This window comes from Pan troglodytes, chromosome 4, assembly GCF_028858775.2.
Source record: "Pan troglodytes isolate AG18354 chromosome 4, NHGRI_mPanTro3-v2.0_pri, whole genome shotgun sequence".
NCBI lineage: Eukaryota > Metazoa > Chordata > Mammalia > Primates > Hominidae > Pan > Pan troglodytes.
Genome location: NC_072402.2, coordinates 132,591,901 through 132,616,067, shown reverse-complemented (window position 1 = coordinate 132,616,067; position 24,167 = coordinate 132,591,901). Strand labels below are relative to the sequence as shown.

General features: G+C 42.8%; 1 protein-coding gene across 4 annotated transcripts; it reads right to left on the bottom strand.

The window, feature by feature from the left end:
• Positions 1–5,490: 5,490 nt before the first annotated feature.
• On the bottom strand, positions 5,491–19,623 carry C5H5orf24 (chromosome 5 C5orf24 homolog). Of its 4 annotated transcripts, XM_009449683.5 has the most exons (3): positions 19,002–19,273; positions 9,896–10,325; positions 5,491–7,868 (listed from the first exon to the last, which is right to left on the bottom strand). In XM_009449683.5, exons 2-3 carry the CDS (start codon positions 10,320–10,322, stop codon positions 7,828–7,830), a joined length of 468 nt encoding a protein of 155 aa, XP_009447958.1. In that variant the 5' UTR covers positions 10,323–10,325; positions 19,002–19,273; the 3' UTR covers positions 5,491–7,827. The 4 variants fall into 4 exon arrangements, with proteins under 4 accessions (XP_009447958.1, XP_016809350.1, XP_517940.2 ...); XM_016953861.4 differs by lacking the exons at positions 5,491–7,868; positions 19,002–19,273 and adding an exon at positions 19,477–19,623 and having other exon boundaries at positions 8,071–10,325; XM_517940.9 differs by lacking the exon at positions 5,491–7,868 and having other exon boundaries at positions 8,071–10,325.
• Between the last annotated feature and the right edge of the window lie 4,544 nt (positions 19,624–24,167).

Genomic DNA, 24,167 nt, shown 5'->3' with positions numbered 1-24,167 from the left:
GAAAGGTCATTCATGCTTTCCAGGCTTTTGCGTGTGTTTCCTTTCTTTAACAGTCTCTTCTCTCCACATACCAATCTCTCCTCTTAGCTTAAATGTTATTTCTTTTTGGTTATTGTTGGAACCCCCACTCTCACCCACCCCCATTTACTCCAGAAATAGTAGTAGTCATCATGTATATGTTTTTTGAGACAGAATCTTATTCTGCTACCCCGGCTGGAGTGCACTGGTGCAATCACAGCTGGGCTCACTGCAGCCTCAACCTCCCAGGGTCAGGGAATCCTCCCATCTCAGCCTCTTGAGTAGCTGAGACTACAGGCACAAGCCACCAGGCCTGGCTGATTTTTTTTGAGATAGGGTTTTGCCATGTCACCCAGGCTGGTCTCGAACTCTTGGGATCAAGCAGTCTGCCTGCCTTGGCCTCCCAAAGTGATGGAATTACAGGTGTGAGCCACAAGCACCTGGCCTTTCATATTGTATAAACTCTTCACTTGTCCAGACCTTTCACTAGACTATAAACCAGGAAGTAATCTAGTGTACCCAGAATAGTGCTTGGCTCAAATACGATATTCAAATCTTTGGCGAATTAACAATTTTTTAAAGGTAACTAGTAACAATTTAGTTTCAAAAACCTCAATTTGGTTTCATGTAATCTGTAGGTATGTGTGCTTCTTCATTCCACCCCAGTCTCCACCTACAAACCTTTACCTACAGATATGTGGTAGAGATTGCCATTAAAATCCATTCTCTCCCTCCACATTAATAACTGGACCTGGTTGTTCAAATAGGGACTATGCTTCCCAACACCTCTTGCAGCTATACGTAGCTTCACCTTATTTGCCTAATAGGGCTTGGACTTCCATAACTCCTCTCATCAGACTGGGTAAAATGAAGGCAACTAATCTTAGAAGCCATTTTTTGTTTGTTTGTTTTTGTTTTTGTTTTTTTGAGACAGAGTCTCGTTCTGTTGCCCAGGCTGAAGCGCCCGGCCAGAAGCCATGTTTTGAAATTGGCAACATCACTGTGAGCTTAGGTCCTTGAAATTCTGCATGGAAAGCATAGGACAGATATATGAGAAATATGCTAATTTTATCAGAGCCACAGCATTTTTTTAATTAAGAGAAGGGGTCAGCTGGGCGCGGTGGCTCACGCCTGTAATCTCAGCACTTAGGGAGGCTGAGGCAGGTGGATCACTTGAGGTCAGGAGTTTGAGACCAGCCTGGCTAACATAGCAAAACCCCATCTCTACTAAAAATACAAAAATTAGCTGGGTGTGGTGGCAGGTGCCTGTAGTCCCAGGTACTCGGGAGGCTGAGGCAGGAGAATCACTTGAACCCGGGAGGCGGAGGTTGCAGTGAGCCGAGATTGCGCCACTGCACTCCAGCCTGGGTGACAGAGTGAGACTCTGTCTCAAAAAAAAAAAAAAAGGGGGGGTCTTGCTCTGTTGTCCAGGCTGGAGTGCAGTGGTATGATCCCAGCTCATTGAAGCCTCAAACTCCTGGACTCAAGGAGTCCTCCCACTTCAGCTTCCCAAGTAGCTAGGACTACAGGCATGCACCACCACATCCAGCAATTTTGGGGTCTCTTTGTTACGACTATAATTACTGTAAGGACTAACTGTTACACAGGATATAAATAGGCAGGTGAAATGGAAGACTTAAGATATTCAGAAACACAATGTTAATCTAATAAAGATTAAAATTTCCCATAACATGAAAAACAGCATTAGTAGCAACCAAGGGTTACATAAATATAAAATTAGAAAAATTCAAAAATACTTAAAAATATTTTCCTTGCTTTTCCAACTTGGGCCCGGCAGAATAGCTCCCACAAAGAAGGGTGGTGAGAAGGGCTGTTCTGCAATCGAGGTGGTGACTTGAGAATATACCATCAACATTCACAAGTGCATGCATGGAGTGGGCTTCAAGCAGCATGCCCCTCAGACACTCAAGACATCTGGAGGAGATGGGAATTCCAGATGTGTGCATTGATACCAGGCTCAACAAAGCTGTCTCGGCCAAAAGAATAAGGAATGTCCCATACCGTATCTGTATATGGTTGTCCAGAAAACGTAATGAGGATGAAGATTCACCAAACAAGCTCTATGCTTAGGTTACCTATGTACCTATCATTTTCAAAAATCCACAGTCAATGTGGATGAGAACTGCTAATCATCAAAATATCAAATAAAGTTATACAGCTGTCCAAAAAAATTTTTCCTTTATGATAACTGAAAGTGATTTGAGGCAAATTAACAAAATTACCAAGAAATAAGTTAAGTAAAAACAATGCAAAGAGGACAAGGAAAAAGAACTTACGTATCTGTGGGACCTGTAGGTCACATGCAGCTATAAGGCAGCAACTTATAGGGTGACTGCCACTCTACAAAAGCTAGCCCGAGGAAAGAAACAAACGATAGACAGTAAATCACAAACAAGTTTTTTTTTTTTTTTTGACGGAGTCTCGCTCTGTTGCCCAGGCTGGAGTGCAGTGGCATGATCTCCGCTCACTGCAAGCTCCGCCTCCCGAGTTCATGCCATTCTCCTGCCTCAGCCTCCTGAGTAGTTGGGACTACCAGCGTCCACCACCACGCCTGGCTAATTTTTTGTATTTTTAGTAGAGACAGGGTTTCACCTTGTTAACCAGGATGGTCGCGATTTCCTGACCTCGTGATCCACCCGCCTCAGCCTCCCAGAGTGCTGGGATTACAGGCATGAGCCACTGTGCCTGGCCAATGACAAACCAGCTTCTTAAGTGATCACAAACCAGCACCAGGCAGATTAAAGACAAAATGGGCAGATTCTGTACTTAAAAACATGCCAAGCCCATATGGAAATAAACACCTAACAGAATGGACTAAAAATCTCCAGAGAAAAAAAAATTTTAAGAGAGTTCACAAGAAAGACAAATGACAGAAAATTTTAAGACTGATTTTTTTCTGTCACTTCCCTAAGAAGCTACTTCAAAGCCCCAAAGTTCTCACAACAGAATGGCTGCAGAGATAAAATGAAATGTATCAGCTTCCATGGCCACATTTGTCTCAAATCCAGTACAAAAACACTACTACTAGGCCAGGCATGGTGGCTCATGCTTGTAATCCCAGCATTTTGAGAGGCCAAGGCGCACAGATAGCTTGAGTCCAGGAGTTCAAGACCAGTCTGGGCAACGTGGCAAAACCTGTCTCTCCAAAACAATATAAAACATAGGCCAGGCGTGGTGGCTCATGAGGTCAGGAGTTCAAGGCCAGCCTGGCCAACACGGTGAAACCGTCTCTACTAATAATACAAAAATTAGCCAGGAACAGTGGCAGGCACCTGTAATCCCAGCTACTTGGGAGGCTGAAGCAGGATAATCGTTTGAACCTAGGAGGCGGAGGTTGCAGAGGGTTGAGATCGCGCCACTGCACTCTAGCCTGGGCGACAGAGCGAGACTCCATCTCAAACAAACAAATACATATATATATATACACACACACACACACATATATACACACACGTATATATATTTGAAACATTAGCCAGGCATAGTGGTGTGTACCTGCAGTTCCAGCTACCCAAGAGGATGGGGTGGGAGAATTGCCTGAGCCCAGAGGGTTGAGGCTGCAGTGAGCTGTGATCACACCACTGTACTCCAGCCTAGGCAACAGAGTGAGACCCTGTCTAAAATTAAATTCTAGGTGATAAATGGAGACTGCCTTCTCTTCAACCTACAGATCTTCAATTGGTTAGCTTTTTCAAATGATCTGCTTGAGAATATGGGGAAATATAATTACAATGGACAAATAAATATTACAGAAACTATGAAGAACTAGAAAAAATTGGACTAAAATATATTTAATAAACAATAAGTAATCCTGTGAGCCCAAGCAAACTGTCCGTAACTATGATGGTGTATATCTTTTCAGGAATAGCCCACCTAATCAATAGCACATGACCATTTATGAGTGAAAGGACTTTTAACAATCTAGGCAGGGTAGGTGTAGTGGCTCACGCCTGTAATCCCAGGCCTTTGGGGGACCGAGTCAGGAGGATACCTAAGAACCCAGGAGTTCAAGACAGGTGTGGGCAACTTGGTGAGGCCACATCTCTATATAAATACACATGCACACGATAAAAAAAAAAAAAAAAAAAAAAAAACCAGCCAGGCATGGTAGCACATGACTGTAGTCCCAGCTACTTAGGAGGCTGAGTTGGGAGGATCGTTTGAGCCCAGGATTTGGAGGTTGCAGTGACCTAAGGTCCTGCCATTGCACTTCAGCCTGGGTGACAGAGCAAGACCCCGTCTCAAAAAATAAATAACAAAATGAGCTGTTGCTTCTGTAATCCTAGCACTATGGGAGGCTGAGGCAGGACGATTGTCTTAGGCCAAGAGTTCAAGTCCAGCCTGGGCAACATAGCAAAACCCTGTCTCTACAAAAAAAACTTAAAAAAAAAAATAAGCTGGGTGTAGTCCCAGCTACTTTGGAGACTGAGGTGGGAGGATCATTTGAGCCCAGAAGTTCAAGGCTGCAGTAAGCTATGATTGTGCCACTGTTCTTTGGCCTGGGTGACAGAGACTGTATCTCAAAATAAATTTAAAAATGAGCCATGTTTAATATCTAATTTTTAAAAAAAACCAAAAGGATCAATGTTTAAATTTAAATATTAGCCTTTTAGTAGAACTATTTGTCTAATGCATCTTTTTTTATTTCCAGCTGTATTCTGATTTATCTTTTTTTAAGTTTGTTTGCGTGCAGGCTGGAGTGCGGTGGCGTGATCTCGGCTTGCTGCAACCTCTGCCTCCGGGGTTCAACCAATTCTGTGCCTTAGCCTCCCAAGTAGCTGGGATTACAGGCAACTGCCACCATGCTCAGCTAATTTTTGTATTTTTAGTAGAGATGGGGTTTCACCATCTTGGCCAGGCTGGTCTCAAACTCCTGACCTCGTGATCCACCCGCCTTGGCCTCCCAAAGTACTGCGATTACAAGGGTGAGCCACCACGCCTGGCCAGAGACCAGGAGTTTGAGACCAGCCTGGGCAACATAGGGTACCCCATCTCTACAAAAATTAAAAAATTAAGGCGTGGTGGCAGGCGCCTGTAATCCAAGCTACTCAGGAGGCTGAGGCAGGAGAATGGCGTGAACCTGGGAGGCGGAGTTTGCAGTGAGCGGAGATCGCGCCACTGCACTCCAGCCTAGGAGACAGAGTGAGACTCCGTCTCCAAAAAAAATAAAAAATTAGCTGGGCATGGTGGCAGGTACCTGTAGTCCCAACTACTCGGGAGGCTGAGGTGGGAAGGTAGGAGGACTGCTTGAGCCGAGAAGGTTAAGGCTGCTGTGAGCTATGATCACGCCACTGAACTCCAGCCTGGGTGACAGAGTGAGACCCTGTCTTAAAAAAGAAAAAAAAAAGCAAAATTCTAAGAAAAACACAAGATCTACAGTCATGAAAAAGGTTTACCATTTACCACTTAAGTACCTGAAAAGTACCACACTAAAAAACATAGTAAACATAGTTGGTTTTAAAGTAATGACTTTATTAATAAATATACATCCATATGATGATGTAGATACAAATCATGAACACTACTCCATTCCCATACACATAATTGCACACGAGTAGCTCAAGTTCATGGACATAAAAACATACACAGTATCTATTCAGACTTTTTACAGCAGAGGACAGCGTGCTTATTATCAGTTAATTGGTAATTATTTTCTCCAAAATTACCTGTGGAAAAAAGAAATTCTGAAAACTTAAAAGAATCAAAGTGATCTGATTACTTTAAATCACACACTTGATTTACTATATAGCATTAAATTTTCCAAAAATTAAATACATTACATGTGAGAGCATAGATTTATATATTTGGAGGAGGGGGGAAGAAAGGAAAGATTCAGATACATCCTAGAGTTTAACAGCATACAGTTAAGCTGTAATAAAAACAAAAATAGAATAGCATCAAAATTTTTTATGTCCAAGGAAAAAAATCTTTTGAAAAACTGTTTTGAATTCTTTATATTCCTATAAAGGGACCATAAAATTTTACTGCATATAGAGACAATGACCGACAGAGTAGCAGTTATCAATATCCCCTGAATTGTTCTTTTAAAGCTTCTTAGAATATAAAGGAGAAATTTACTTTTTTTTTTCTTTAGCTCACACACTATGGTTATTTTTACACTGAATGGGTCAACTTTAACCTAATAAATGGACCCACATATATATTTTTTTCTCCTCAACTCAAACTCTATTCTTAGTTCATGAAAATAGACATGTAAATTCACACAAACATCAGTTTGGAATCAATATTACTTTGACAGATGTTTCTTTAAAAAGTAAATAAAAAATATAAAGAATTTTTAGTCTAATTAAAACATTGATTTTTTAAAATGTCCCTAAATATTAAAAATTAAACCAGATACTACTCATTTTCTTCCAATACATTGTGCCAATATATTTTTTAATATCCAATGCAAAACTCTAAAGATAGTATCAAAATCACCCTAAATACTACTTATGCAAGGTTATATCTGTCAAAAAATGAAAATTTCATCTGTTATTAGCTCCTTATTTGCTAATATAATAAATAAGGCATGTTAAAGTACTTTTTAAAGAAAAAAGTAATGCAGACTTACTTGAATTGCAGATCATTTTCTGACCAACAGTTTAAATATAGAATAATGAAACCTATTTTGTGAAGAACAGAATTACACTGTATAAAATTAGCAATTTACCTTTCAAGAAACAATCATACAGTGGGGGAGAAAAGGCCAGTTTTCCCCAACTGATTATATTAAAGTATAGGCAACTGTTTAACATGCTATTTCAGTGTTTATCATAACAAGAGACAGTGTTAACAAAATATGCACAATGTAGTCTTTAGTTTATATAGCAGTAAAAATACTTTAAATTTTAAGACTTCATTCATGTTATCACTTAGATGTCTTTCTCTTCAGCGTGGCACCGGTAAACTGTTCACAGGGAGAAAAGTAAGTGGAATCAGGAGATGCTCACCAGTGCATAGATATAATACTCCAGGTAACCGCTCAGATGAACAGTAAATTCGGCTTTCTAAATGATGTTATCCATTTACAACTGTAGCCATTTGCCCCTCCCATTTTTTTTTCCTGGGACATAGCTGCTGATAATAAACACTGTTATGAACATGCCTCCTTTAGTTGATCTCACCATTTCATAAACATGTATACAAAATTCATTATACAATAATACACCTGTTTTATCTTCTGACACACAGCACAGCACCAGTAAGTAGATGTGCTGGAGGGTAGAGGAAGAGGAATGAATGTACGAAAGGCAGGGGAGAAAGGGAAGGGTACGTATAACAAAATAAGGAAGGAAAATAAACTGAAAGGGAAATAAATGTCAAATGGACTTACTATAAAACACAATAATCAAATCTTTGACAATGGTGTGCATTATTCTATGGTAGAACATTAAACAAATATCTTTAGAAACTGGCTTGAAAAAGATTTCTAAGCAGCCAACTGCTGAACATCATCTTGAGAAACAGCTAAATGACAGATACATGTACAGAGTAGGTAATGAACATATGAATAAAGAGGCAAGCATTTGTGTGTGTCAGAAGTTATACTGTTCTGAGTAAATTATTAAAAATCTTGTATTTTAAGCTTTTGCAAGAAAAAGCTCTTGTAGCAATTTAGCTGCCAGAATGTTATAACTGATTATGTAACCATCCAACATCATTCTCTATGATTTGTGCAAAGCTAATATTGTTGAGGTCACTGTCTTAGATGCCAGTGCACATAGTCCCCACATACAATGCAACACCTCTTACTGTAAAGAGCAGCATAAAGTCCAGCTCATTGTGTCAGGCATCACTGGAACACCTGAAGGCTTGCTGCTTTTTTCCTGATAAAAAAGGTATGAAACATGACATCCATTTGCAATCAGAGTTTGCATTAATAGCAAGCCCAAAAAACACAACATGTGCTCTTTTAAAATTTTAATTATTTTAAAAGTTTTTGGGTCCTGCAATTCTACATTTTAATCTCAAAGGCATTTAAAATCCCAAATACAAACATTGTAACTTTAAAGTTAAGTGGAATTTTTTCAAGTCTGAAGTTTATAATATTTTATTTAGAACAAACTCAATAAATAAAATGTGTAACAAGAAGTATTACTTTCAGAAAGGAAAGAAGAAAGATTTCCCTCTGTCCCTACTATACATATCTACCTAATACTTTTTTTCCTTTCTATCTTGCTTCTAAAGCAAACATCACTGGGGGAAAAAAAATCTTTTGGATGAGATGGTCTCACTGGACCCACAATAAGATTTTTAATTAAACTAACCAACATATTTTTTACATGTTTCATGCATAGATGGATTCCTATATGCTTCTTAATATTTGGGTTCTGATGGTCAGGAAACTGCATTCTGTTTATACCAGTTTTACAGTCTACCATTCAATTTGTGTCCTTTGGTAGATATAAACCTGAAAACACAGTAAGTGCTAATGCAATGGGACAATTTCTGAGAAAAACTAAAAACGTTCCAAATAAATGAGCAACATCAATAAATGGTTTTATTTATTTATTTATTTATTTATTTATTTATTTATTCGAGACGGAGTCTTACTCTGTCACCCAGGCTGGAGTGCAGTGGCACAATCTTGGCTCACTGCAACCTCCGCCTCCTGGGTTTAAGCAATTCTCCTGCCTCAGCCTCCCGAGTAGCTTGGATTACAGGCGCCCGCCACCACGCCTGGCTAATTTTTATATTTTTAGTAGAGATGGGGTTTCACCATGTTGGCCAGGCTAGTCTTGAACTGCTGACCTCAAGTGATCCGCCTGCCTCGGCCTCCCAAAGTGCTGGGTGTGAGCCACCACACCCAGCCAATAAATGTTTTTAAACATAATACTTTAAAACTTTCTATATGAAAGGCAAAATATAGTGACTATAGCTACATGCAAACCTAGAGAATGTTTCTTTTTCTATTATATGAAATATGCTATCCTCAGAATGCACTATATTTCACCAAAAATGTAATGTGCAGTTTTTATAAAATAGTTTAAATTTTCTGTAAATATGAATTGTTTGTAGTGTTTGGTATATATGCTCTTAGGCAATTAAAAAATACACAACCTATCACTGCTCAAAGGCAAACACTAAAGAATTATTTCAGGTATAATGGTTAAATCAATTAATGCCATGTAGATCAATAAATTACAAGCTGCTTAAACCTAGAACATTAAAAATAAGTTTTTTAACATTTGAAGTGGATGTAAATGCCAAAGCACACAAATATCTGTGTCCCATCTTGTGAAAATAAATGTTACAAAAACTCACACAGCCATTACCTCAAGTAATCCTGATTCATTAGTTTGCTTTTTTGCTCCATCAGTTAAAAATACGTTAGTGTCTTTATTATACTGTAGGCTTACTTCACAAACTAATAGGTATAATGGTTTCAGTTGTTTATCACATAAAGCATCTATTTAGAACAGCCCCAAAGTAGTAATGAAACATGAGACATGACCATAACTCTAAAGGAAAAGGAAAAATGATTTAGTTAGGTGTTACACTTGAACCTATGTACAAATACAATGCCACTGCTCATGCCCTGAGTGCATCTGTCAGCATATGGCAGTTTTTGAGCAAAAGCAGGAAAAAAACCAAACAGGAAAACAAATTTGGAAAGCCCAGGCCATAAAATTATGTATATCAAAATAAAACCAAGAAGCTTTGGGATTATTCACAATCTTCCTTCTAAACCTGGCCCTCTTTTCCTGCCTCATTCACTCATTGGGTGGTTTGACTTCACTGCTAGTTTCCTCTACCCCATGAACTGCTCTGCCATGCATCATAGGGTAAGGAAAAGCAGCAGTGCCACAGCCATAACCAAGATCGGCAAGGCGGGATAGAGCTTTAATGCTACCTGGAGGTCTGCCTGGGCTGACTTTGTATCCCGCAGCTTTAGTTGTCCCCAGAGGTCTGCCTGGACTTGTCTTAAATCCAGCTGCTTTGGTGGTTCCCAGGGGTCTGCCTGTGCTGGTCCGGTATCCTGCTGATTTGGTGGTTCCCGAAGGCCGGCCACGCTTACCAGATCGGTTGAGATTCTTCTTTTTCTTTAGTTCATCTTTTATTTCTATGCTTCTGCCACTTGTAGTCTGCAAGTGTGTTTCATTTAATGGGTCTTGCCTCTGACAAACCATTGGTTTGTGGTTGACTGTGTGGCTGTATTTGCTTTGCTGGGAGGAATATATGTCAAACTGATCAGCAGCTCTCATGGCATCTTCATTGAGGCAGGAAGGCTTGCCAGGCCCACAGAAAGCTGGATTACTGCTGGCAACAGGATGCATCATTTTCTACCAAAAATAAAAGACAAATATATATAAATACACATACACAAATACATACCTGTATGCAGCATTCAGTGAGAAAACAGTCTGTCTTCCAACAACTATGCAGGCTACATAAAATTAGGCTGACAGGCAGGACTCCAGACCACTTATAAACAAACACACATCAGCAGATTCAAGGACACTTCTTCTCAATTTAATCATGGGACAAACATCATACAAGATAACTCTATTATAATACTGATTTCATAGCTATAATGTTCTCCAATTAGGAACCAGAAAAGTGTGTAAGTCAAAAACAAATGTTCTATTCTGTGGGCTTTTCTCTTCTAGATTACTAAACCTCAAAAGAATAATAGTAAAGCCAAGAACTCTTATTAACACAATTCTTTTTTTCAGTTTGCCTGATGTTCTTAGAATGCCTCCTGTTGGCCTTTTATTGTATTTCTCACATGCATACTTCTGGCCTGACAACAGTTTCCACAAGATGGACACTCCATCGTTATTGTAATTTATTATTTATACAGAACCCTGAGTATATGTTACACTTCACAAAAGACAGCATGTGCCAAGCAATGAACACAATCTCTACTGCTTCTTGGCCTTTTGGCTAAGATCAAGTGTAAAGAATACAATCTCTTGGCCCAAGGTACTGACTCCCTTCAAACATCCTCCATTCCAACAGAAGGCAGTACCAATACAAAAGGTAAACAAAGGTTTCCATTAGCTAAAATGAGTGAACATTATACAAATGCTTAAGACTTATACTACAAAAATATGGATAACAACCATAATAAAGTATCTCCTTTTTAAAAAAAATTTTTTTTGAGATGGAGTCTTGCTCTGTCACCCAGGCTGGAGTGCAGTGACTCGATCTCAGCTCACTGCAACTTCCGCCTCCTGGGTTCAAGTGATTCTCCTGCCTCAGCCTCCTGAATAGCTGGGACTACAGGTGCCTGCCACCATGTTCGGCTAATTTTTGTACTTTTGTAGAGACAGGGTTTCACCATGTTGGTCAGGCTGGTCTCGAACTCCTGACCTTGTGATCTGCCCGCCTCGGCCTTCCACAGTGTTGGGATTACAGGCGTGAGCCACCGCACCCAGCCAATACCTCCTATTTGTAAGGAATATTTATCAAGACAAAAAGTTGAATGTACAACATTGCTTTCTCCCTTGATCATAAATATAGTGTGGATCATCTTCCCTTACACCACAAGCCCTGTGACTTATTAAAGAACAGTCCAGCCAGGCATGGTGGCATCAGCTATAAGGGAGGCTGAGGTGGGAGGATCACTTGAGCCCAGGAGTTTGAAACAAGCCTGGGCAGCATAGCAAGATTCCTGCTCTTGAAATAGAAAAAAAAAAAAGAAGAAGAAGAAGAAGAAGGTCCAAAGTCTCTATTTTGTCTGTAAGGACATCCCTGTGATTTTTTTTTTTTATATAAAGGACTTATTAAAACCACTACCACAACAAACTAGCTCTAAATAGCCATATCATTTAGACAGAGGAAATGACAGGTTTTTTGTTTTTTTTTTTTTAGGTGGAGTTTCGCACTTGTTGCCCAGGTTGGAGTGCAATGGCACAATCTTGGCTCACCGCAACCTCTGCCTCCTGGGTTCAAGCGATTCTCCTGCCTCAGCCTCCCAAGTAGCTGGGATTACAGGCATGTGCCACCACGCCTGGCTAATTTTTTATTTTTATTTTGTATTTTCATTTTATTTTATTTTTTTTTTTTTGAGACTGAGTCTTGCTCTGTCACCCAGGCTGGAGTGCAGTAGCGCGATCTCGGCTCACTGCAACCTCTGCCTCCCGGGTTCACGCCATTCTCCTGCCTCAGTCTCCCAAGTAGCTGGGACTACAGGCACCCACCACCACGCCCGGTGAATATTTTGTATTTTTAGTAGAGATGGGGTTTCACCGTGTTAGCCAGGATGGTCTTGATCTCCTGACCTCGTGATCTGCCTGCCTCGGTCTCCCAGAGTGCTGGGATTACAGGTGTGAGCCACCGTGCCCGGACTGTATTTTTAATAGAAATGAGGTTTCTCCATGTTGGTCAGGCTGGTCTTGAACTCCCAACCTCAGGTGATCTGCCTTCCTTGGCCTCCCAAAGTGCTGGGATTATAGGCGTGAGCCATTGTGCCTGGCTGGAAATGACAGTTTTATAGAGACTACAGTATTATGTTGTGATGAGGTAAAAGAGATAAAGATATGGGTTCCAATTCGGATTTATAAAGAGTCACAAATGTATATTAAGGTCAAGCCTCAAGTTGTTAGGAGATATTTGTGTGCACCCTTCATACATGTGAGAGTGCACCAAAACCTCAGTTATGAAAACAGTTACTCCTAGAGGCTGCAAACAGGTAATAAGGTTAGCGAAAACCACTGTAAACTTACTTTAGTTTGTAAAGGCAAAAGGAAATGAGCATGAAGTCACAGAATCAAATTCTGTTAAATTAGGAAACATTTGCTGAGAATCAACAGAGCAATTGGCAAGCTGGCTTAAAGTCTCAATTTGATGGAAAAATATCTACAGTGAGAAGCTACTTGTTTATGGCAAAAGCTTTTTAGACTTGAGAACATAAAACAAGACTGGGCTAAACACAAATATTAAGTGGAATAATTTTTTCACTCATTCCCCACAGATACAAGAACTAGATTATTGGCCAGGCGCGGTGGCTCATGCCTGTGATCCCAGCACTTTGGGAGGCCAAGGCAGGCGGATCACAAAGTCAGGAGATTGAGACCAACCTGGCTAACACAGTGAAACACCATCTCTACTAAAAATACAAAAAATTAGCTGGGCGTGATGGCAGGTGCCTGTAGTCCCAGCTACTCAGGAAGCTGAGGCAGGAGAATTGGTTGAACCCGGGAGGCAGAGGTTGCAGTGAGCCGAGATCGTGCCACTGCACTCCAGCCTGAGTGACAGAGCAAGACTCCGTCTCAAAACAATAAGGACTAGATTATTAATTATCATTTCACTAGCTCAAATTCTAATTTCAGATGAGAAAAAAGGAGACTCTCAAGATGAGTTCCAAATATAGTATTGGCTGAAAGTTAGCAATTTTTTAGGATTTTGTTATGTGCCAGGCAATAAGCTTGGTTCTTTGCACATTATCTGATTTAATCCTCAGTACAAGCCTATAAGGAACATACAATATTATTAGCCCTATTTTACAGACTTTAAGCATTCTGCCAGGGTCACACATTAGGAAATGGTTAAGCCAAATATGACTTTTGATAATTCAACTTCAGAACCAACAATTTACAATGTAGCATACCATGGTTTTTCAATAGCAGCACTGTCATTTGGGTCAGATAATTTTGTTGTGGTTTGTCCACTGCATTGTACAATGTTTAGCAGCATCCCTGGCCTCTACCCACTAGATGTCAGTAGCAACACCTCTCTCCTTTCCCCTAAATATTTGACAATGAAAAATTTCTCCAGACATTGCCAAATGTTCCCTGGGGGGTGGGGGGCGGGGAATCCACCCTTCACCATGAAATCACTTGATTATACTAAAATGAAAACACAGACCCAACTTAAAATATTCTCACTTAAGTTTTTATTCACCCTTTTAGCCTCTTCCTCACCAAATATCCACAAATTCTTTCTTACTGCAAAGTCAAATAGATTTGGTTTCCAAATGGAAGAAAAGCAAATGCCAGAATTAGTAAAGACAACCAGGACGGCCACGATGGCTCACGCCTACAATCCCAGCACTGTGAGAGGCCAAGGCGGGAAAATCACCTAAGGTCAGGAGTTCAAGACCAGCTTGGCCAAAATGGCAAAACCCTGTTTCTACTAAAAATGCAAAAATTTACAAAAATTTTGTGGGGGAAAAAAAAAGTTCTGTGACTTACCAGGAGGGTAACAAAAAAAAAAATATATATATATATATGTATTTCTGTATGTATAAAATATGTGTGTGTGTGTAGTGTGTGTGTGTATGTGTGTGTATATATATATATATATATGAACATTCATAATCTATCAGAGAACTCAGGATATACAGTCTCAGCTTACATTATGTTAGGCTTTTAGAGGCAAAATGCCACTATCCTTGACTCAGGTATCAATCCACACTGAAAAAAACATACCATTAAAAAATTAGTCGTGCAGCTGGGCATGGTGACTCATGCCTCTAATCCCAGCACTTCAGGAGGCTGAGGCAGGCAGATCACCTGAGGTCAGGAGTTTGAGACTAGCCTGGCCAAAATGGTAAAACCCCGTCTCTACTAAAAATACAAAAAAAAATTAGCCTGGCGTAGTGGTGCACGCCTGTAATCCCAGCTACTCGGGAGGCTGAGGCAGGAGTGTCGCTTGAACCCAGAAGGTGGAGGCTGCAATGAGCCAAGATTGCACCATTGCACTCCAGCCTGGGAGACAAGAGCGAAACTCCAACTCAAAAAAAAAAAAAAAAAACACTTGCAATTTTTAAAAAGCATGCATCTTGGCCAAGCATGGTGGTTCACGCCTGTAATCCCAGCACTTTGGGAGGCCAAGGCGGGTGGATCACCTGAGGTCGGGAGTTTGAGACCAGCCTGACCAACATGGAGAAACCCCGTCTCTACTAAAAATAAAATTTAGTTGGGCGTGGTGGTACATGCCTGTAATCCCAGCTACTCAGGACGCTGAGGCAGGAGAATCGCTTGAACCTGGGAGGAGGAGGTTGCAGTGAGCCGAGATCATGCCACTGCACTCCAGCCTGGGCAACAAGAGCAAACTCCGTCTCAAAGAAAACAAACAAAAAACCACATATCTCCATTTCTCCATTCCTTCAATATTCTCCAGAATTTATGCCTTTAGTTTGTATTATGTAAATTTAGTTCTGACATAACTCACATTTATTGAGGGCCAACTCCATGCAAAACACTATTCTAAGCACAAATTGACAAGAGTAAAGCTATTTATTCCAATGGAAAGATAATGAGACACTGACTTGGCCAGGTGTGGTAGCTCACGCCTGTACTCCCAGCACTTTGGGAGGCTGAGGCGGGTGGATCACTTGAGGTCAGGAGTTCGAGACCAGCCTGGCCAACAGGGAGAAACCCCGTCACTACAAAAAATACAAAACTTAGCTGGGCATGGAGGCATGCACTTGTAATCCCAGCTACTCGGAAGGCTGAGGCAGCAGAATTGCTTGAACCCGGGAGAGAGGTTGCAGTGAGCCAAGATCACACCTCTGCACTCCAGGCTGGGCAACAGAGTGAGACTCTGTCTTAAAAAAAAAAAAAAAAAGACACTGACTTAAACATTTCTGAAGTGCAGGGCTTCTGTATGTTCTATATATTCCTTCCCTGCTACTGCCAAGAAATCAGTACAGTATTCTACTTAATAATTAATAAACAAGCTGGACAAGGAATTTAATATGAGAATTACTCGTAAATAATTAACTTTAAAAATGCAAACAGAACTAAAAGCAATCCTTTCCTATTTTCAGACTTCAACTTTATTAAGTTGGGAATCAGCACTATTAGATGCTTGTGTGCATAACCATCACTATATATTTACATGCAGCATATTTATGTTTATATAAAAAGTATTTGCATGTGAGCTTAACCCTGCACTCCATAATGCCTTCCTCCTCCCACTTCCGGGCTAACTATTGTTGAAACACTCCCTTTTTTTTTTTTTGAGACGAAGTCTAGCTCTGTTGCCCAGGCTGGAGTGCAGTGACTTGATCTTGGCTCACTGCAACCTCTGGAACCCGGGTTTAAGCGATTCTCCTGCCTCAGCCTCCGAAGTAGCTGGGATTACAGGCATGTGCCACCACGCCCAGCTAATTTTTGTATATTTAGTAGAGATGGGGTTTCATTATGTTGGCCAGGCTGGTGTTGAACTCCTGACCTCGTGATCCACCCGCTCGGCCTCCCAAAGTACTGGGATTACAGGCGTGAGCCACCGCGCCCAGCCTCTTTTTTTTTTTTTTTTTTTTTTTTGAGACGGAGTTTCACTCTTGTTGCCCAGGCTGGAGTGCAATGGTGCAATCTTGACTCACCGCAACCTCTGCCTCCCGGGTTCAAGCGATTCTCCTGCCTCAGCCTCCTGAGTAGCTGGGATTACAGGCACATGCCACCATGCCCAATTTTTTTATTTTCAGTAGAGACGAGGTTTCACCATGTTGGTCAGGCTGGTCTCGAACTCCTGACCTCAGGTGATCCGCCTGCCACGGCTCCCAAAGTGTTGGGATTACAGGCGTGAGGCACCACGCCCGGCTTTTTTTTTTTTTTTTTTTTTGAGACGGAGTTTTGCTCTTGCCCAGGCTGGAGTGCAATGGCGCGATCTTGGCTCACTGCAACCTCCACCTCCTGGGTTCAAGCAATTCTCCTGCCTCAGCCTCCTGAGTAGCTGGGATTACAGGCACGTATGCTAGGCTAATTTTTATACTTTTTTTTTTTTAGTAGAAACGAGGTTTCACCATGTTGGCCAGGCTGGTCTCAAACTCCCGAGTTCAGGTGATTGGCCTGCCTTGGCCTCCCAAAGTGCTGGGATTACAGGCGTGAGCCACCGCGCCGGGCGGAAAGACTCTTTCATTGAAAGTATGCAAGCGACATTTGTTTTTTTTTGTTTTGTTTTGTTTTGTTTTGATATGGAGTCTTGCTCTGCCGCCCAGGCTGGAGAACAGTGGCCCGATCTTGGCTCACTGCAAGCTACGCCTCCCAGGTTCTCGCCATTCTCCTGCCTCAGCCTCCCGAGTAGCTGGGACTACAGGCGCCAGCCACCACGCCTGGCTAATTTTTCGTATTTTTAGTAGAGACGGGTTTCACCGTGTTAGCCAGGATGGTCTCGATCTCCTGACCTCGTGATCCGCCTGCCTTGGCTTCCCTAAGTGCTGGGATTACAGGCCACAGCCACCGCGACCGGTCCCAAGCCACATTTCTTTAGAGTCAGAATGGTCCGGCGCGGTGGCTCACGCCTGTAATCCCAGAACTTTTGGAAGCCCAGGTGGGCAGATCAGTTGAGGTCGGGAGTTCCAGAGTAGCCTGGCCTGGATAACACAGCGAAACCCTCTCTCTAAAAATCCAAAAAAATTAGTCAGGCATGGTGGCGGGTGCCTGTAACTCCAGCTACTCCAGAGGCTGAGGCAGGAGAATCGCTTGAACCCAAAGGCGGAGGCTGCAGTGAGCCGAGTTCGTGCCACTGTACTCCAGCCTAGGAAACAGACTCCATCTCAGGAAAAAAAAAAAAAAAAAATAGAATGAATACTACATTTCCAGACGGCGTGGACTGAATAGAAGCCAAGAGTTATAGAACAGGTTGTGCAGACTATCAAAGGTTAAAGATCATCTTTTTAAATAGTTACTGAAGCCGGGTGCAGTGGCTCACGCCTGTAATCCCAGCACTTTGGGAGGTTGAGACGGGTGGATCACGAGGTCAGCAGTTCGAGACCAGCCTGGTCAACATGGTTAAACACCATCTTTACTAAAAATACAAAAATCAGCCGGGTGTGGTGGCGCATGCCTATAATCCCAGCTACTTGGGAGGCTGAGGCAGGAGAATTGCTTGAACCCGGGAGGCAGAGGTTGCAGTGAGCCGAGATCGCGCCACTGTACTCCAGCCTGGGGGACAGAGTGAGACTCCGTTTCAAAAAAAAAAAAACAAACAAAAACAACCAATAAATAGTTCCCTGAATGTACAGGAGTCAACTAAGAGCTTCTATATATTTGGACTGTGACTAAATTCGAATACTTAAAGCATAAGCTAAAACTTACCATCCTTGAAGTTGTTTTATTGTTTAACTCCTAAAGTTTAACCCCTAAAATGAGCCGTTCTTTATAGAACAATTCCTTTCTCTTCTCCTGAATGTGGCAGTCATTACTGCCAACATAAAGAAATGTAACTATTTTTAGTAACTTCACAAAGCATCCCTGAAGCTTTCTAAACATGGAGAAAGCTTCCTTTCAAGAAACCCAAGTTCTGTTCTCCAAAGATCAAAGATCACGTAATTCTCAGAGATTTATTTCAGCTTATTTGACTATTATGTATAATCATATACGTTTCATAATTCTAAATGAAGATTTGCAACTCACCTCAATCACTCTGAAAGTCCATTCAGCAGAGGCCAATAGCCACGCACCCTGCCCCACCACGGAAAGTTTTGATAATAGGACGGCACATAAATAACGGCCTCCTTTGTCTTCTTCCTACTCCTTAACTGTGCCCCACGGTGCACAAATAAGGACTCTCCTTATTTTGACATGAGGCGTTTAGAATGTATTACCTGTTGTGTGCTGAAAGCGACTATTAGCGTATTGGCAATAACAAGTTTGCAGAAGATGCACGCCACCCTAGAGAAAGGGTTGTGTACCCTCTAAAAAGCAAAATTCATAAGCCGCTGTCCGTCCACTCGGAGTTCCGCAAGCGTAGAAGTCCACGGGCACTCCATCGCGACGCCGATCTCGAGCCGGCAGGCTTTTATTTAAAGGCGAAGGGCGGACTGCGGATTCTGACCTCTCAAAGAAAAGAAAGGGGGCTCCCTCCCCCCGCCGCAGGAGGAATGTCCCCCCATAATGGCTCCACACCGGGGAAGAGCAGGCTACGTCCGGGGCCCCTCCTCTCACTCCGGCTACACTAGGGCCCCTTGGCAGGAGGCCTCTTCTCCCCGGTCAGCGAGGCGCCCGTTCTCGCCGCCGCCCTACCCCGCTCCCGGCCGGCTGACCAGCCCGCGCGCCCCTACCTACCTCAGCCGCTCGTAGCCCGGCCCCTTGGCGCGTCTAGGGGCTTCCCAGCGGCTGGGAACCTCGCGCTGGCGCCGCTCCCTCCCCAGCCCGCCGCCTCTGCACGGTGCGGACAACGGGCCAAGACGGAGTGGCAGGCAGCGAGGGCGGCGGCGAGGCAGGCGCTGGCTCCCAGCACCCGCCGCGGCCGCCGCGCACGGTCCTGCCCCGGACGCAGTACGAAGAGGCCGCTACCACCCTGTAGTGTTAGAGGCGGCGTGCGCGAGCTCGCGAGGGCCGCGCACGCACACGCACACTCGCATCGCGAGACCCGATCTCCCGCCGCCAACCTGCTCGCAAGCTTTGGGAGGGAGCCAGGCTGGCAGGCTGCGCTTGCGCGTCGTGGCCTTAGGCCTAAGGGGCTGGTGATCCGGCGTGGACCGTCCCCAGTGGCTGGGGTTGAGGAACCCACCAAATGGGGAATTAATAACTTCCTTACTTGTATTGGTTTTCACCACAATTCTGAGATGCTGGAACTCCTGCTGACCCCATTTCTTAGATACAGGACAAATAAATGAAAGTCAGGGGAGTTGGGACTCTTCATGCCCAGGATCATGTGATAATGAAAAGCTTTATTTTATGGGACATCCTGATGATCCACGCGGATTACAGGCGTGAGCCACCACGCCCCAGGAATCGTCACATTCATTATTCCATAATCACAGGAAAGGATGGAACAACAAACTACCGCTATTATGTTTTTCTTGTGAGATATCTGACATATCAGTCACCTCACACAAACCCACTTAGAAGGGATTCATTTCCTCACTCCTTCCTCCTGTGAATTTCCAGATGTCAGAATGGAGAGGATCCAGAATTAGGGCAGCTACTGAAAGGGAGACACTTTATTAAGCAGTGGGAAGAGGCTAGAGGAGGATGCTTGCCCTTTTCCCCCATGTAATGAACGCTATTTGAGGATGGACAATTCATAGAACTGAGTTCTACCATAAGCACAGCCCTGAGCCAGGTACTGCCCTGCCAGTAGGAAAGAAAGGAGGAGAAACAACTTTTCTGGACAAACACAGAAGCCAGGACACAACACACGAAACAAGCAAGCCCATTCATTCAAACTACTGAGGGACTGGAGACAGATAAGCCATGTGAACAGTTGATCAAACCTACACCAATAAAAACTCTGGACAGCCTGGGTGCGGTGGCTCACGCCTGTAATCCCAGCACTTTGGGAGGCCAAGGCGGGCAGATCACGAGGTCAGGAGTTCGAAACAAGCCTGGCTAACATGGTGAAACCCCTTCTCTACTAAAAATACGAAAATTAGTTGGGCATGGTGGTGCGCACCTGTAATCCCAGCTACTCGGAAGGCTGAGGCAGGAGGATCGCTTGAACCCGGGAGGTGGAGGTTGCTGTGAGCCGAGATCACACCACTGCACTCCAGCCTGGGACAGAACGAGACTCCGTCTCAAACAAACAAACAAACAACAACAAAAAACTCTGGACACAAAGCTCAGGTGGAATTCCCTGGTTGGGAAGCTAGGATTTTTTTGGCAGACGGAGATTCATAACATGATTCTAAACATCATTCCAACTAGGTGGAGTGATTCACACCTGTAATCCCAGGACTTTGGGAGGCCAAAGCAGGAGGCCAGGAGTTTGAGACCAGCCTGGACAATATAGAGAGATTCTGTCTCTACAAAAAATAAAACAATTAGCTGGGTGTGGTGATGAGTACTTGTAGTGCCAGCTGCTAGGGAGGCTGAGATAGAAGGAAGGACTGAGATAGGAGGAAGGAGACTGAGGCTTCCTTAAGCTGTGTTTGTGCCACTTCACTCCAGCCTGGGCAACAGAGTGAGACCCTGTCTCAAAAAAATAAAATGCTAAAAAACAGGATTAATCATGCTAGTGTTATTTATATGTAAAAGGAAAATACCAATATAGAAAAGTTAAAATATGTACACAGATTTTAAGGCATATTAAGTAGCCTATCTAAAAACAAGTTTTTTTCTAAGCAAGGTTTTTTTGCTCTTGAGGTGGAGCACTCCCATACCATATAATCACTATTCCAAATCTGTAACTCTAAACTCTTGTCTGAAATGGCATTTGTACATAAAAACATTTAAGAAAAAGAAATTTTCATTCTAAAAAAGTCAAGTAATTTGCAGGCCCAATGGAGGGGTAGCCAGAATAACAAAGGAAGTCAGACAGCCCTGAGTTTGAATGCCTTTCTGCCACTTGCCTCCCATGGTATTTTGGGCAAGTCATTGCTCCACCAAAAGTTTCCACATGTATGAAATTAAGACAATGTCTTCCTTGTAGAGCTGTGAAATTAAATAAGGTAATAGGACTATTTAAATATCCATCAGTGGCCAGGCACAGTGACTCATGCCTATAATCCCAGCACTTTGGGAGGCCAAGGCGGGTGGATCCCCTGAAATCAGGAGTTCAAGACCAGCCTGGCCAACATGGTGAAACCCTGTCTCTACTAAAAATACAAAAAATTACGCATGGTGGTGCATGTCGCTAAATCCCAGTTACTCGGGAGGCTGAGGCAAGAGAATCGCTTGAACCTGGGAGGCGGAGGTTGCAGTCAGTTGAGATCGTGCCACTGCACTCCAGTCTGGGTGACAGAATGAGACTGTCTCAAAAATAACTCAGCTTAGCTACTTGGTAGGCTGAGGCGGGAGGATCGCTTGAGCCTGGAAGGCAGGGATTACAGTGAGCCACGCCACTGCACTCCAGCCTGGATGACCAAGCGAGACCCTGTCTCAAAAGATAAAAAGAAAAAAGAAAATATTCACCACTATTTAGATGTTCATTATACTATTCTATTTTCAAATATTTACCATTTTCCATAAAATATTTTAAGCTCATAAAAGTTATATTGTTCTTGAAAATAACCAAATAATTCCAATAAAATCTTGAATAAGAATTCATGGGAATAAGGCCAGGCATGCAATCCTGGGTCATGCCTGCAATCCCAGGACTTTGGGAGGCCGAGGCAGGTGGATTACTTGAGGCCAGAAGTTCCAGAACAGCCTGGCCAACATGACGAAACCTCGTATCTGCTAAAAATAGAAAAATCAGCCAGGTGTGATGGTGCACATCTGTAATCCCAGCTACTCGGGAGGCTAAGGCACGAGAATCACTTGAACCCCAGAGGTGGAGGTTGCGGTGAGCCAAGATTGGCCACTGCACTCCAGTCTGGGCAACAGTGAGACTGTCTCAAAAAAAAAAAAAATTATGGGGACAAATATTCATCATTACAGCTAAAGGGAATAACTGAGGAAGACTTGCAAAGGATTTGAGTTTCGAGTTTGGATTTGAAAGTGCCAGACATGAATTGGTGGAGTAGAAGCTGTGGTGGCTACAGGGAAGACAAAAGCAAGTACATTTATAATGGTGGAACCTTTGCCCACTGAATGCTCCAGGAAGGGTTGGAAGTGGGCTTTAAATGCCACTTTAGTCTGGAGATATTTCACAGAAGCACCATGAGCCAGGAAATATGAGCAAGAAATCTCCAGCCAGCTCTCTTTAGAGGGAGATCTAGCCACCAAGATGAAACTGCACACTTACGTCAGCTGATGACCTTAGTAAAATAGCACCAGCCATTTGGTGAACCACTAGCTAGTGGGTATTTGATCAAGGAAGAGGAGACATTCCAGGTTTACTCACCCTCTGACACATCTACTCATTTATGCTATATGTTGACTTTAGCTTTCTTTTTTTTTTTTTTTTCAGACGGAGTCTCACTCTTTCACCCAGGCTGGGTCACTGGATTATGGCCCAATCTTGGCTCACTGCAACCTCCACTTCCCGGGTTCAAGCAATTCTCCTGCCTCAGCCTCCTGAGTAGCTGGGACTATAGGCATGTGCTACCATGCCCGGCTAATTTTTGTATTTTTAGTAGGGACAGGGTTTCACCATGTTGGCCAGGCTGGTCTTGAACTCCTGACCTCAGGTGATCCTCCCACCTCGGCCTCCCAAAGTGCTGGGATTACAGGCAGGAGCCACCGTGTGCAGCCAACTTATTTTAGATTCAATGGAGCAGACAAATGTTATAACCATGCAAAATAGTGCTTCAAGAAAATCTAAACTATCTTCACAATAGTCACTATGAGAGAAATAGTGACCAATTCATTTTTTATATAGGAATTTGCTACCACTCTAGGCAGCTCCTCTTATAAAATTCTAAAATTCTATAAACTTCTAAAATTTGACTTCATATTAAAGCAATCAGCCTCCTACTAATGTCTACCCACTGTCCTAGTTTTTTACACTCACATTGCACAAAGTCATGTGATTCCACTTGCCTCTATAAGATGATCATTTAGTTCAGGCCTCTAGAAGCTCTTTTTTGGATATATTATAAATATTATAACTAATCTCCACTATGTAGCTCCTCTGTACTTCTTCAGCCATCCCCTCCCCCAAAGTCAGGCATAGCCATGTGACTTGCACTAGTCAATGAAAGTGACAAATGGAAGATTCTCTAAGATTCTTCTCTGCCATTAGGACTGTGATGTTAGAGTTGCCATCAGTCTGGATCCTGGATTCTGGGGTTAGACAGATGTGAAGTAAAGCTTCTCCTCTTACAACACATGAGGATAATTTAGCATAGATGAGAAATAAACTTTTTTTTTTTTTTTTTTTTTTTTTGAGACAGTCTCATTCTGTCACCCAGGCTGGAGTGCAGTGGCGAGATTTTGGCTCCCTGCAACCTCCACCTCGCGGGTTCAAGCTATTCTCATATCTCAGCCTCCCAAGTAGCTAGGACTACAGGCACGAGCCACCACACCTGGCTTTTTGTATTTTTAGTAGAGAGGGGGTTTCACCATGTTGACCAGCCTGGTCTCGAACTCCTGGCCTCAGGTGATCTGCCCACTTCAGCCTCCCAAAGTGCTGGGATGACAGGCGTGAGCCACTACACCTAGCCCAGAAAAATTAAAAAAAAAAGAAATCACTGAGATTTTTCTTACTACACCATAATCTAGGTGTAGTAACTGGAAACTACAAACGTTATTTTTACCTCTGATGAAAAGCTAAGAGAGAATTGAAGAAATAACATAATCCAAAAAAATTGAGGAAACGGGCCCTTCTACGATGTAGAGGGGCAGGTGTAAAAAATTTAACCTTGCCATAGAACAGTCTGGCCTTTACTGCTGGCTTCTTGGAAG